Source organism: Cannabis sativa, chromosome 9, assembly GCF_029168945.1.
Source record: "Cannabis sativa cultivar Pink pepper isolate KNU-18-1 chromosome 9, ASM2916894v1, whole genome shotgun sequence".
In the NCBI taxonomy this organism is placed as follows: domain Eukaryota; kingdom Viridiplantae; phylum Streptophyta; class Magnoliopsida; order Rosales; family Cannabaceae; genus Cannabis; species Cannabis sativa.
In genome coordinates this window covers 11,085,502-11,098,616 of record NC_083609.1, presented here as the reverse complement: position 1 = coordinate 11,098,616, position 13,115 = coordinate 11,085,502, and the positions used below count along the sequence as shown (strand labels likewise).

The 13,115-nt window shown below is 31.0% G+C and overlaps 1 protein-coding gene across 3 annotated transcripts; it reads left to right on the top strand.

Annotated features, from left to right (window-relative positions):
• The first annotated feature begins 7,302 nt into the window (after nucleotides 1–7,302).
• On the top strand, nucleotides 7,303–10,443 carry LOC115722994 (uncharacterized). Of its 3 annotated transcripts, none has more exons than XR_004012886.2 (7): nucleotides 7,303–7,459; nucleotides 7,595–7,700; nucleotides 7,988–8,032; nucleotides 8,163–8,271; nucleotides 8,731–9,034; nucleotides 9,725–9,990; nucleotides 10,108–10,443. XR_004012886.2 is itself a non-coding variant. In XM_030652388.2 (6 exons), exons 1-6 carry the CDS (start codon nucleotides 7,412–7,414, stop codon nucleotides 9,911–9,913), a joined length of 801 nt encoding a protein of 266 aa, XP_030508248.1. In that variant the 5' UTR covers nucleotides 7,303–7,411; the 3' UTR covers nucleotides 9,914–10,443. The 3 variants fall into 3 exon arrangements, 1 of the variants encoding a protein (XP_030508248.1); XR_004012885.2 differs by having other exon boundaries at nucleotides 10,098–10,443; XM_030652388.2 differs by having other exon boundaries at nucleotides 9,725–10,443.
• Nucleotides 10,444–13,115: the final 2,672 nt, after the last annotated feature.

Here is a 13,115-nt window from a genome sequence, read left to right as displayed (position 1 = left end):
AGCCCAAGCATATCAGGATTTAGATTCTTTTCAATCTTAAGATCAACTACTGATATTGACTTGGAAAGATATGTATAACGGTAAGTTTGTAATATCTTAACTTAGTTGCAATATCGGTCCAGTCCAATGTATACTCCATACATTCGAAACTAGTATACTTTACTAATGTCCTGGAAAGAACATAACACTTACTCCAAGTGTAAGTACACATCATCGCTGATTATCACATTAGTGTAAATCCAATAACACTGATGAAACAGGGACCAAAACTTTTGATTCATATGATCACAATCACATTCCACTGTGTTGACGATACTGTAATTGTGAATAAACATATGATCTGGATTTAACTGATTTTGTGTGTATGAATGTAATAAACATATTAAACCATTAGCATGTAAAATTCATGCAAACATCAATCACTTCAAATTTCTTATATTGATAACTAATCAGATTGTAAAGAGTTTTATTTAGGGCATAAAACCTAACAGATATATGCTCACTTCCTCTCCAAATAAGACTTGGAAAAGTCTTCTCCCGAAGACCCACACTTGTTCAAAGCTTCTCTTCAACCTATTTTATGAATAGTATGAGATCATAATAAGAAAATCAAAACAAAACCTAGTTGAACACTCTAAGTTTTTACAAAAGAAACACTCTTCTCACAAAGAAAGATATGAAAATATGAGACTAGAAGAGATAAAATTGTTTGGCTACTCTCTAGGTCCTATTTATAGAACATAGCAACCCTAGAGACAACTACAAAAATGATTTCCCAGTTGTACAAAACTTTCTTAAAAAAATTTCTAATTTGCAGCATCAGAAAGAATCGGGGTTCGCAGTAGCAGATCAGGACCAAAAAGGAAACTTTCTAAATTGAACCAAGATCACTAATTTGGACTTCAAACCTGCCCAATAAAGATAATTTGATTTGTTCTAATAACGGCAAAATTGAAATCATCAATTAGAAAAAGGAAAAGTCAAGTTTCCCAAAATTAGACAACTTTCCATAAGAGAATTTCTTCTCTTACAAGAAGTTTCCAAACAAAGAAAATTCCAGCTGAAAAATATTTTTTTCCTAAGATAGAAAAGAGCAATAAAATGCACAAAATCAATGTAATAAAAATAAGGAGTTTTTTCATTTTTACACTTCAAAACAAATTTTTTTTTGCATTTTTACGAAATTCTACATAGAAACCCCTATTACAACTAGCGCTGCAACCTAAATTGCAGCAAAAAATCGTTTAAAAACCCTTGCAACTAGCGCTGCAACCATTTTAGAAACCCAAACCGTAAATTTGAAAAAAAAAAAGTTAAAAAAATAGTATATGGGGTAATTTTTCCTAAAAACAATTTAAATGCTCAATAAAAATGCACATTAATTAAAAAATATTTTGACAACTAAATTACCAAAAAATGACCTAACAATCTCCTCCTTTGGCACTTTAGATAATCAAAATATTTTTAATTAACCAACACCTACAAAACAAAGTTAGCGAAACAAACATAAAAATTCTCCCTGAGAAGCACAACATTAAACCAAAATAAAAGCTAACTTTGATCAAAAACGAACACAAACATAAATCTCGAACACAAATACAAACCTCAACTCTCCCTGGACAGTTGAGTATACAATTAAAAACCTAATTACTTCCCCTTTTTGTTTATCTATAAGGGCCAAAGACAAAAAGAAACCAAGATTTTCCAAAAATTAAGATCTGAAAAACAATCATGATCAACAATTAAACAAAATATAAAGAATAAGAAATTAAATTTTAAGATGAAACTCGTCAAAAATTTACCAAATAAAGCACATGTTGATACTTACCAAAAGAAAGACAAATGACCAATTTTTCTTAGCCCAAAAGTCAAGCCACATGACACCCTTTTTTTAGATATTATTTTTTTTTTAAATAAAAAAAAAACAAGAGACTAAAATATTTTATACAAAAATCAAGTTATTCTAATGCATGCATCTTTCTAAGTTTCATAAAAAGGACAAATAACTATGTTATGCTTTTAAAGATGATAATTAATTAGTATCTCAAAAACAAACCATACTTACCAGATGTTGAGAGAAAATAGACAAGATACATAAAATGTGAACCGCGATTTTTTTTTTTTTAATTTTTAGTAGAGGAGACTTACAAACTTGTACACACTTGTCAGACATTAGTGTGTGCAGTGAAAATAGGATCATTGTCCTTAGCAAGATTTTTCTTTTTCTCCTTTTTCAATTTGATCCCGTAACTAGATATTATCACACCATACTGAAGGTAGCCCTTTTCTATGGTAGTGCATCATCTTCATAACTCTTAATTACAAAGTTCCAGCTTACTCAAAAGATGGCTTTCACACCTCAGTATGGGTAGCTCTATTCCAGCAAGGGGCCTGACAAGAAACTGAAACAAAAATTGCTCAACTCTGTATAAGAACGTTATGTAATCTCAATCACACATAAAAAGTAACATGAATCTTTTAACTCAATCTCAAAAGTATGATAAGTACAATATCTTAAACTAATTATCAACCAAAAGCATAAACATTATTTGTCAAATAAGAATGAAATAAGATTAGATGCAAGCAAAGAACTACTCAAAATTTTGTACAAAAAGGAGAACCAAATGAAAAGAATTAAATAATGCAAACCCCCGAAGGTTTTTTGAGGGAGTCAAATTGACTTGAATCTAGGGCTTTAGTAAAAACATCAACCAATTGCTTTTCAGTATCAACATATTCCAATTGCAATGGTTGGTTGTCAACAAGTTCCCTAATAAAATGATGCCTTATATCAATGTGTTTTGTACGAGAATGTTGAACAAGATTTTTGAAAATATTTATAGCACTAGTATTTTCACATGCAGAATGATAAGTAAAAACAGATGTGAGAGTGTAGCAATTATCAACAGATCTAAACCCTTGTAAAATGCATTGTTTATTAATGTTAAGAACAAAGCAATGATCATTGTCAAAATTGACGGTATACCCTTGATCACAAATTTGACTAATGCTAAGTAAATTAGCTTTTGGTCCCTCAACAAGCATAACATTTTTCAACCTTGGTAACCCATCAAAATTGAGAGTTCCCATACCAATGACATTTCCTGTAAAACCATTGCCAAACGTGACCTCACCACATTGCATTGGTTAGATATTCACTAAAAAATCCTTGTCACCTGTCATATGTCTAGAACAACCATTGTCAAAATACCACATTAGAGAAGCAGCACTTTTATCAGAAAAACCAGCTAGACATTTTTCTTTTTCAATCCATTTTTGTGTTCAAAGCACTATGTTTCTTTTGAAAAATTTTCAAATTACCAAAATAATTTGTTTTGTACAAATTTTTCATGGTGAAATATTTAGGTCTAATATGCCCATTAATACCACAAAAATGACAGATTGGAACAAACCTTCTTACCTGAAATCTTATCATTTTTGAACTTACTGGAGACTTTGCTTCTGCATAAGACATTTTTGTAGCAGAATATCTTAAATTTGTAGCAGCATGTAAATTCATTGGAACACTAGATTTTACAATTTTTACTTTTCCAGAACTTTCGGTACCATTTGATCCAAGACCATCAAAGCCTCTTTGACATGCATTCTAAACTTCCTCGGAAATAGAAGATCCAAGGTTAAGCATTTAAATATTTTTCTTGAAATTTTCAAGTTCTTTCCTTAATAGAATAATTTCCTCATTTTTTAAACAAAAATCAGTCTCATATTCTTTAATTTTCAATTCAAGAGATTCAGTTTGATGAGACAATTGTTTATTTATTTTTGACAATGATCTATTTTCAGAAGTAACCTATATCCACTTTTTATACATAACCTTGTAAGACTCAGCCAGTGACTCCTCACAGATTTCAGATTCATCAGAATAAGAATTTTCTTTTTCAATGGTATTATTCAAACATACCAATCTTTCTTTCACCTGTGAATCACAAACAAACTTAGAAGAAACTGAGGTTAGTGCAACATTTTTAGAAATATCTTCATCACTATCAGTTTCATCGTCACTTCATGTGGCATTGAAACTTTTCTTTTTCTTTTTTAGTGTATTTGCACATTCAGATTGAATATGTCCAAAACCTTCACATTCTCTGCATTAAATTCTCTTTTGATTGTTAGTCATTGAAAGTTTTGAAAAAGTATTACCTTTGGAGAATTTTGAAAAATTCTTTTTGTCACTTATCTTTTTCATGTATTTCTGAAAGTTTTTAGTTAAAACATCCATCTCATCATCTGAGATTTTTTTTTCAGCAACATTAAAAGCAATACTTTTACCTTTATCAACACTAGATTTGGGTTTGTCATTTTGTTTGATTTGTTGATTCAATTCAAAAGTACGCAAAGAACTCATTAACTCCTCCACCTTCATCTTGCTAAAATCTTTTGCTTCCTCCATAGTCAAGAGTTTAGTGTCAAACCTGTTTGGAAGAACTCTAATAATTTTTCGGATAAGAACAGATTCATCAAGCTTTTTCACTAAGAGAAAAATATTCATTGGCTATATCAGATAGTCTTTCATAAAACTCAGACAAGGTTTCAGATTCAGACATTCTAAGATCATCAAATTTGGTCTGAAGCATAATGAACCTAGAACGCTTAACATTAGAAGTTCCTTCAAATTGAGTATGAAGGATCTGCCAAGCATCTTTAGCAGATTCACAAGAAGATATAAGCTTAATATAGCATTCACCTACTCCATTAAATATAGCAGGTAAAGCTTTGTTATTATAAGCAAAAAATTTATCATCTTTAGTAGACCATTCAAGTTCAGATTTTAATGTAGAATTACATTCGGAATCTACCACAACAGGAGGAGACCATCCTGAAAGAACCATTCTCCATGCTTTCTCATCTTGAGACTTGATAAAGGCTCTCATTCTAACCTTCCAATTAGGATAGTTAGAATCATTGAGGAGTGGTGGGCAAACAATAGAACTTCCTTCTGTAAAGGGAAACATATTACCAAAACACAAGAAAATGTTAAAAGGATCACACTAAGAGTTTAGTGTCCTGCTCTGATACCAATTGAAAAATTGAATTTTTGCAAATATCAATATTAAATACGAAATTATAATATATATATAAAACTGTATACGTCTGCAGCAGCATAATGTAATTCTGTTACTGCAGAAACCAGTGTTGCAGAAATAAACCAGAACTGACAGAATATAAAAATAATTGCAGAAAAATAAATCACTTGACACAAGAGATTTATACGTGGTATCAGCGTTCTTTCAAACCCTACTAGTCCACGGGGACACACCCAGAGAATGAAATCAATTAGTAAAGTATCAAAGATTATAAAAGTAATTGACATAAACAAATTTAGACTCCGTCTAGTGATTTGCCACAACCCTTTGTAATCCACCTTGCTAATCTGATCTCTAAAACACACCAAGTAGTGAACTCCCTTCAGCTATTGGTGTGTGCTTACTTCCTCTCGAAGTAAGGCTTAAACAAATCTTCTCCCAAAGATATATGCTCACTTCTTCCCCAAATGAGACTTGGAAAAGTCTTCTCCCGAAGACTAACACTTGTTCAAAGCTTCTCTTAAACCTATTCTATGAATAGTATGAGATCATAATAAGAAAACTAAAACCTAGTTGAACACTCTAGGTTCTTACAGAAGAAACACTCTTCTCACAAAAAAAGGTATGAAAATATGAGACAAGAAGAGATAAAATTGTTTGGCTGCTCTCTAGGTCCTATTTATAGAATATAGCAACCCTAGAGACAACCACAAAAACGATTTCCCAGCTGTACAAAACTTTCTTAAGAAAATTCCTGATTTGCAGCATCAGATTCGGGGTTCGCAGTAGCAGATCAGGACCAGAAAGAAAACTTTTTAAATTGAACCAAGATCATGAATTTGGACTTCAAACATGCAAAATAAACATAATTTGATTTGTTCTAATAAAGGAAAAATCGAAATCATCAATTAGAAAAAGGGAGAGTCAAGTTTTCCAAAATTAGACAACTTTCCATAAGAGAATTTCTTCTCTTACAAGAAGTTTCCAAACAAAGAAAAGTCCAGCTGAAAAATGATTCTTTTCTAAGATAGAGAGAGCAATAAAATGCACAAAATCAATGTAATAAAAATAATTTAAATGACCAATAAAAATACACATTAATTAAAAAATATTTTGCAACTAAATTGCCAAAAAAGGACCTAACAACTTCAATCGTTCAAAAGTTTAAAAAACATGAATGATTAATTGATAGGATGAAGGGAACCCCTATTGGCCAATTTTAGAAGGCTGAAACTTTTGCTTTCTCTTTAGTTTTGGTGCACCAATTAATGCTGCACAAAATGAAGGTTCAAGTTGAGAAGGCAGACAAAGTATGGTTTTATATTGGAAGAAACGAGACAAGATTTGGCGTGTTTGAGTTTGCTCTCATAACCGAGTTGAATTTCATGCAAGGACCATCCATTGAGGAGAAGAATGCTCACTTGAGAAACGACCGATTGTTGAAGCTTTATTTCAACAAATTGTTGTCATTGTAATTCTTAAAATTTAAGAATGATTTATCGATATGTACTCGATGCATTGTCCATTGTTTGTGCAACCCTTTACAAAATTTACTAAATGTGTTCTATGATGGTTTCTCGATGGGAATTCAATGTGTTCTCGATGGTTTTTCGATGATATTTCATATGAAAGCTCCAAATTCTGTTATTACAATTTTTAAAATTTAACTTTGATAACAAGAAAAAGTTACACTAATTGTCTCTAAATATATAAAACTATACAAAATATTTTCTAATACAAGGATGTTGTTATTTTAATTTGTTCTACTACTTTTTTAGGCTGGCTTTTGAAAATAGTAGGGTCATGGGCGTCATATTCATGAAGCGTCTCATCGACACCCATCTCAATCACTATCTCAACATTTTGAAAATAGCACAAAAAATAAATCATATTGTCAAAAGTAAGTACAAAAAATCTAATACAAAAATATATTGAGGAGTTAATATTATTGTGCTTATTGTAATTAGATCAATGTTTTGTTATTTTTTATGTTGACTTGTAGTTATCTTTTTGTTGTTTTATAGTTGTTTTCATATTTTTTGTTAAGTTGTTGTAAGGTTGTTTTTGAGTTGTTTTTTTATTTTACTGAAACACAGTATTTTTATAATTTGGAAATTTTAATACAGTATTTTTGTAAACTTGGTACAGTAAAAGTGTAAAAATTTCCCTGTCCCAGTATTTTTGTAAACTTTTCCTCATTTTCTAGTATTTTTGTATGAGGCCCATCAATAGCCCAAACTTATACCAGGCCCATTGACTGTATTTGGCCCAGGAATGACAGTTTCAACTCCCGAGTTTGAGAGTTGAGACTCTTCTTCGCGTCTGTGATTCTGCCACATCTCTCTCTGCAATTTCTCGAAACGACAATGGGGGAGGTGTTATTCGAGCTGGACCAAGTTCTGAGGGCCAAGAAGGTACTTTCAAAATTTCCCAATCCCTGTTCGGAAAGAAACCCTAATCAATTTCAGCTCAATACTCGATTTTTTTGCGAAGAAAAAAAGGTGTGAAATTGATTGATTTGTTTTTTTCTTTAATGAATTTTTTTGAAGTATAATATGACGGTGCAAGAAAGGAATACATTGCTTAATTGTAAGTCTAAGGCTATTAAGGATTACACTGTGGGAGCTCTTTTTGGGGCTGGTGTTGCTTGGATAGGTATGTATTATGTCCAGTTCTGCTTATTAGGGCTAAATTGTAATGCACTGGTCTATATTTATGTAAATTATGTATTATTTTATTGTTTAATATGACATTAAAGGGTTGTATAAATATGAGAAGGGTATTTCTAAATTTATTAAATTGTACATGCTTAAACAATGTTTATGTTAGTATGAAATATTTGTTTAGGAAAAAAAAATATTTTTCTGCATTCTTTGCTATTGATTATTATTTTTATTTTCTCATTCTTTTGTTGTGTGACAAACTTGTTAAACTTCTTGCAGGAACATCAAAGCTGAGTATGTTTGGTCGAATAGGTATTGCAGCAGGTAGGATAAACCATCTCTTTCACAAAGTATAGTTTTTAATTTATAGGCTATTGGTTTTTTATTATTATTAATAATAGATCGTGGATGTGTAATTGCTCTTATTTTCTCCAATGCTCATTTGCAATTGCAGGTGCTTCTGCTGCTGTTGGATTGTGGAGACTTGGTACATCTTTAGATTCGTCCATTGATCAGATTCTTACTTTGCAAGAAAGTTCTATGCAGAGAGAGTTAGCATCTATGTAAGTAGATTCATTCATTCACCCTTTTTGCTAAAACTTCATGAGTTTTTCTAGCTTGTGCATGGTTAATGAAATCAGATTTCATATGGGATTCAGTTAGTAGCATGGCAGTTTCGTTGTCTGGCATTCAAGGAATTGCTGATATGATTTCTTGAAGTTTTTATTTTTATTTGAAATGTTATCTTCTTTTCAATATATTCTTCTCCCGCCTTTTCCTCTAGATATTCCTAAACAATCAGTGTGTAATTGGAAGATTCCCGGCACTTAAACTTTTTAGACATTCAAACAGTTCTTACTCTGTTTTCTGTGAGTTGTGATAAAATACTGGACTAATTAGGTGTTCTAGTACCCGATAAATTTTGATATAGTACTTTAAATTTCGAGTTGTGGAAAAGTATCAGAACCAGATACTTTACTTTAATTGAATTACTTACCCACCAATTAAGATTCTAATGACAGAGTGGTAAAAAAGTATTGGAATGATCCTTGGAGAATGCAGCTCATCAGTAAGCACTTTTACTCAGAGAGAGTTTTTGATGACTCAAATGTGGATCTTCCAAAAGTAAGGTGGCGGTTCCGTAATTTCTTTAGCGATGATGGTAGTCTTAGCCAAACTACACATGGTAGTGACTCTCATGGTGAATCCCAGAGTGCTTCTCGTGGTGATTATAATAGCAATACTCAGAGAGATCCCAGTGGCATTCGAACTGACTCTCGCAGGGACTTTGAAGGAAAATTTAAGTACGAGTCCAAGCAAGCTCCTGTAAGTACCTAATCATGTTTTCTTTGTTCATTGTAGTATTCACAAAACACATGTAAAAACTTTTTGATAAATAATTAAGGAAAAAATTGACTCAATTACCTAATATATTATGTTTATTGACAGAAGTACACAGTAGTAACTTAGTTATGGGAAAACATCTTTTTGAGTCTTTCTAGAATGCTATGTTTTTGTAATGCACTTGCACCCAATAAAATTTTGTCACATATGAATTAAAAAATACGACAACCCCACTTTTTGCAACAATCTTTTCATTTTTTAGTTATTATTTTATTATTGAAATTTTAAATTCTTGTAGTCATCAATTTGTTCAGTATTTCCATTTATCAGAATGTCTACACACATATTTGTATCTATGCTTTTATGTTTTAAAGAAGTTGTATTTGCCTGCATCTAAACGCATGTAATCAATTAACCAAAGTTCTCCTGATTGCACCTATGGTAATGGTACCTTATACTGCAAAGTCAAATATATGGCTACAGTGAACCAAAATTTCAGCTTCCTGATTAAAAGTAACGAAACAATAACAACAGTAGGAGGGGTTTGTTTATAAATCCTCTTGAAAGAGGGTTTCTTATTTCATTTTTGCAAGCATACTAGAGATCTTGCTTTTGTTTCCATGGGATGCAGAATAAAGTTCCATTCTTTCTGACTTTACTTTCATATCACAGATGAACACAGCTCTTGATTCAATGGATCCCTTTGATTGCTTTTTTGGTTATCCATCAATGGAGGAGATTCCTCACCCTAGTAACCCCTCAACCACATCCCCTAGAACGCACACTCGTAACCATAGAAGAGCTCAACGTAGGCGTCGAATGCGTCACCAGGATGCCTTATTGAACTCCCAGCATGCATAATTGTGATTTGTATCTAAATAAAACATTTTGGAGAAGAACAAGGAAGGTACAGAGTGGAAATGTTGATATGATTTCAGGTACATCTGTTATCTTACACTTTGCAATGGTTAATACCGTAGTGTCAATATGGACTCTTCGAATGCTTTCTACTAGGCTCTTCTAAATGCTGGGAAATAATGTTCAGTTTGTTATAGTGATGCTAAGATGTTGGAAATTCAGTACATTGGCTTTATTAGCAACATAATATTAATCACAATTATTATGTTGTTAAAAGTCTTGACGCCAGGATGAGGCAGCTGATGATGATAAGAGGAAGGCATTTACGTGGGAGAACTCATAATGAGAGTGGTATTTTATTCATAGAAGCTATTATTGCGTGGAATTAATAGCAGAATTTCACCTTAATTGTTTATGTATTGCTTCTTAAAACAATTTTACCTCATTGAGGTCTTTCCCCTGGAACAAAAATATTTTATATGATGTGAAATAAATAAGAAACAAGGACTTGAATGTTCCTTCCAATTTCCTCACATGGTTTTTTTCTTTTTTCCCTTTGGCCCATTTTCACATCTGCAAATCAAAGATCAACTTTGTAAGAAGCCATAGAGGAAGAAAGAAACATCAATTCTCTAATGTTCTAGCTAAATCTATTATATATTTATGAAGTATTAAGCTTTGCTGGGCTTGGAAAGCTTTAGCAAAGCAAAGAAAGATAAAAGAAAAAGCACCAAATGCAATATCAACAACACAAAGATTCTTGGATTGTTATATATGGTGTATTTAGTTATTATTGTGTGTGACTTGTAAAGCGACTTTCATATACATCCAAACCAAAGCCAGTGGTTGGCCATTTACCTTATATAATTAAGTTCATGATACATGATGTTTAGCCAATTTGTGGGCCTTTTTCCCTTTTGGGTGTAGTGGTGGGAGAACCTATCTATGTAAGGACTGAAATCAATCACACCATGCACCATGCACCATGCATTTGGAATTGCAATGAGAGAAAAGGGTGTGGGGTTTGGGGCCTACCACACGCGTCAAGGCCTCAGCTAAAATAAGACAAAAGATTACCCAAATCAAAACCTCTTTTTTGTTATATATTTATTATATGGTAGAGATGGATTAAGGAGGATTAGGTTATTGTCTAACACTTTGCTTACTCACCCTTTCCTGGAAAGACCAGGGAACCTTCATTCCTTTGTCTTTGCTTGGTGAAAATGGAAATAAAAATTATAAACTATTTTACATTAAAAATACATATTTTTATATATACGTGTATAGTGTTATATGTATACAATGATTTTGAATTGTACCTAAAATTTAGTTACATGTAGTCATCATCAATCTATAGTATAATTAAAGCTATTTTTCTTGAACTTATGGTAAGAATGACAAAATTGGCTCACGAAAATTAAGAATGTATCATATCATTTGATCAGAAAATCAAATGATATGAAATTTGATCACAAAGTAAATTTATATATTCCATTGAATGTAATAGAAAGAAAGCATAAATTGAGCAATCACCCAATCCTAGATAATAAAATAAAACTACGTTATATATTCTTGTAGAGATTGATGCTCCTTCACTATTGAATAGTGGAGTATTGTTCTAATTTTTATTTTACAAATAAACTAAGTATTAAACTTCATGGAATCTTTTCTTTATTGATGTACATAATTTTAAAAATCAACCAATATAAGAAAAATATGGTTTCAAACCTACGTACAGATATTTGATTTTGGGGTTTAGATTGTAGTTTTGCCATTATTAGCTAAAGTTTTTCTTTGCTCTTAGTAGAATTTTGCATGTAACCTTCCTATAGCGCGTAGTAGAATTTTGCTAAAGTATTAGTAAAATTACCCACTTTAATGTTAAGTTTTTGGAGTATTTTTGTAAAGTTCTCTTTTTTGGCAATTTAGATACCAAAATATTTTTTTATTTATGGTGTGATTTCTTGGTATTTATAAAACCGATTTTCTCACCTTAATAATATGTTTTTAATGTTCTTTTCTATCATAGGAAAGAATCTTTATTCAGCCGTCTTTTTTTTTTTTTTGGAAACTTCTTGTAAGAGAAAAAATTCTCTTATGAAAAGTTTGCTTTTTATGGAAACTTTGACTATGGTTAATTTTCTCCTTTAACTTTGACATGTACCAAATCATGTATGAAAAGTTTGCTTTTTATTGAGAAAGATTCAATAAATAATTATATAATTTAAAATAGTTTAAAAACTAATTTTAATTAGTGTGTGGGGTTATTTGAAAATCAATAGTGAAAAGTCAAATTTAAAATTTGCAGAAAGAGAAGAGCAGAATAGAGATTAGCTTGAAATATATTTAAAAAATAATAATGCTACACACTTACTATGGACACTTAACTCGAGCCGGTAATAATAAAATTATAAAGAATAGGGGTAGCAGGCATATAACTGGACATATGAAAGAAAGAATATAAAAAACAAGAAATATGATAGCTTCCAAATAATATTATAACAAAGCAATGCTCTCCAAATTTTTCTTAATATCATCTATAACATCATAACCTTATATTTAGATTTGGGCCAACTTTCTTCTCAGTTAGGCTTCCAGCTTTCTTCACAATGCAAGTTGCCACTTCTGACTTTTTTTTTTTGAAACTTGAATTGCAGCTATCGTAATCTCATTCTTCTCTTGAAGCCTCTCATCAATCTCATAGCACTCCATGATAGATTCAACAAAATATATGTGTTTATGTATATTTGTTTTGAGCAAATCAGTAAACATATATTTTCAACAAATTAACCCGATAAACTCAAGATCTATATATATATAGCTAAGTATTCAAATACAATTGTAAAATCTAAACTTAAAACAAAATCAAATGGGCAATTCATGCTCAACTAAAACTATATATATACTGTTATGATTACATCAACCCAAATATTCTTACTTGCTATAACCGAATTATAAAAATTAAAAAGTATAATTTGAGATATATAGACTAAAATCATTCAAATAAACAAATAACTTAGTTACACATAGAATTATAAATGATACTTTTTTTAGAGTGTGTTTGAAGCTTATGTGAAATTTTTTAGATCTCTTCACTACTATTTTTTATCTCTATTTTTTTGTATAAATATATATGTATAGAAAATTTATATTAAAAAAATGAAAAATATACGTACATATATTTTATTGTTGTTAATTAAATTCA

Coding starts and splice junctions, on each gene's coding strand:
- LOC115722994 (XM_030652388.2), top strand. CDS start 7,412: ATGGGGGAGGTGTTATTCGAGCTGGACCAAGTTCTGAGGGCCAAGAAG. Junction 8,272..8,730: donor CAGAGAGAGTTAGCATCTAT/GTAAGTAGATTC, acceptor TTCTAATGACAG/AGTGGTAAAAAAGTATTGGA. Junction 9,035..9,724: donor ACGAGTCCAAGCAAGCTCCT/GTAAGTACCTAA, acceptor TTCATATCACAG/ATGAACACAGCTCTTGATTC.